The sequence below is a fragment of the Lolium perenne genome, chromosome 3 (assembly GCF_019359855.2).
Source record: "Lolium perenne isolate Kyuss_39 chromosome 3, Kyuss_2.0, whole genome shotgun sequence".
NCBI lineage: Eukaryota > Viridiplantae > Streptophyta > Magnoliopsida > Poales > Poaceae > Lolium > Lolium perenne.
In genome coordinates, this window is record NC_067246.2 from 258,645,918 (window position 1) to 258,647,782 (window position 1,865).

The following is a 1,865-nucleotide window of genomic DNA, read 5'->3' on the forward strand; positions in this document are numbered from 1 at the left end:
CACAGGGTGAAAAAATATATTTTTGCAATCCTTCTTTTCTCAAAAAAAATCCTTCTGACATCCATTAATTGGAGACCCAACCCGGGAAAAGAAAAGAAAAAGAAATGAAGGAGAGTGAGGACTGGGCTAACACAATTTTTTACGTGGGCTGGGCTAAGATCGAGCGAGAAACAACCACATGGGCTGGGCCTGTGGTCGGGAGCGGTCTCGCTATAGAAGGAGGAGAAGACGAGCGAGGAAATCCTAACCATATCAAATCGATCGACGCCAAGGAGAAGGAGTACAAATCCGGGCAAAGGTATCATCAACTCAAATCAATTCCTCACCTTTTGTCGGATCGTCGATTGTGTGTTAATTTTCTTCCCTCCTGCTTCGATCTAGGCGACGATCCACCTGTCGTCCGGTCGAGGCGAGACCCACCAGCGATGGCGGCGCTCCGGAACTTAGCACGCTCGGCGCTCCGGCAAAGTGGAACGCTCGCCCAGGCCGAGCACACAAGGCTTATCACTTCCAGGGTGCGTGCAAAGTTGGCATCTTCTTTTACCCATCCAACCACGATCTGGCTCCAAATATACTATTCGAATTTTTAGTTCTGCCCCACAATTTCGTCTAATGCAAATTCCCCTTTTAATTAATCAATCCAGTAATAAAGGTTAGTAAATCATCTTAAACTGAAAGCATTAGGCAGACATGATTGTTGTGGGATATTTGATGATTTGCCACTCGTTTCTCTGAAACTTGATTATTTGCCATAGGACCACCACATGTCAGCCTCACGGGATGTGCCAATGTTATCAATGTTAATCCTATCCTACATACATAGGCCTCATTGCATCCATTTGGGAAACCCTGTTTGAAATTACTATTATGCATCTAATCGATCGGTTTGCCTTCCCTACTGCTAGTATTATGAATCCTACTACTATCTATGTGCAGTTTCGTAATTCTCTGTGGTAGTAAGAAAAACATACAGTAGCTTACAAATTGCACGTCTTCGCTTTAGTAATTGCCATTTTGTATTCGTTTTGTGCTCTAGCCTTCCACCATTGAAGAGAAAAAGGAAGCCAGGCTCCTCTTGATTCAAATCGAATCGAAGAAAGAGGAGCTGTTTGATTTGATGGCTCAGTTTAATGGGAGGTTCAGGATCCCTGGCTTCCGTGGCGAAACCAATGGCCTTCTTCTGGAGCAACTCTCGGTGGCAGTCAACCCGAGACCCTATGATCCTCAGTGGTATATAATGTCAAACATCACTCTTTTATATATAGTATATTTTCCACTCATGCTCTCTTTTTCTTCTTTCTATTTCTTTATGTTATTTGCTTGTATCATGTGGAATGTAGGCGCTGGTTGCGAGGAGTTCAAAGGTTCCGTCGTGTCATGACGTACCTGGGGCTATGTACTTTTTGCACTACGGTTTCGTTCGGTTTGCCCTGGTTGATCATGGATCCTAAGCCAAAGAAGATAGCCCGGGACGTGTGGACTGCGCTACAGCAATGAAGTGATTACCTTGTCTGGTTGGTTGTCTAGGAGTATTACCTATATTGTGGAATGGAGGTAGTAGGAGTTATGCTGTGGAATGTGTACTAAATGTCTATGTAATGGTGCAATCATGAAGAGATTATCTTCTCCGGTTGGTCGTCTACTAGTTGTCTGGTGGAATCTCTACTAAATGCCTACTATATAACAGAGTCTTTAGTGCTTTAGCTAAATGGACGATCTCCGATGTCTTATAAGACATGAATCAACCATGATCTGGTGATAAAGTTATCGCGCGGCGGATTTTAAAACTTTTGGATGAAGAAATTTGGCACAATCAAATTTTTGTTCCTATACCGATCGATTCATGACTATGAGCTTTGCCCAAA

General features: G+C 43.4%; 1 protein-coding gene across 1 annotated transcript; it reads left to right on the forward strand.

Moving 5' to 3' along the window:
- Positions 1-227: 227 nt before the first annotated feature.
- LOC127338753 (uncharacterized) lies at positions 228-1,645 on the forward strand. Its single transcript, XM_051364748.1, has 4 exons — positions 228-298; positions 382-515; positions 1,037-1,230; positions 1,341-1,645. Exons 2-4 carry the CDS (start codon positions 426-428, stop codon positions 1,495-1,497), a joined length of 441 nt encoding a protein of 146 aa, XP_051220708.1. The 5' UTR covers positions 228-298; positions 382-425; the 3' UTR covers positions 1,498-1,645.
- The last annotated feature ends 220 nt before the right edge of the window (positions 1,646-1,865 follow it).

Coding starts and splice junctions, on each gene's coding strand:
- LOC127338753 (XM_051364748.1), top strand. CDS start 426: ATGGCGGCGCTCCGGAACTTAGCACGCTCGGCGCTCCGGCAAAGTGGA. Junction 516..1,036: donor CAAGGCTTATCACTTCCAGG/GTGCGTGCAAAG, acceptor TTTGTGCTCTAG/CCTTCCACCATTGAAGAGAA. Junction 1,231..1,340: donor AGACCCTATGATCCTCAGTG/GTATATAATGTC, acceptor TGTGGAATGTAG/GCGCTGGTTGCGAGGAGTTC.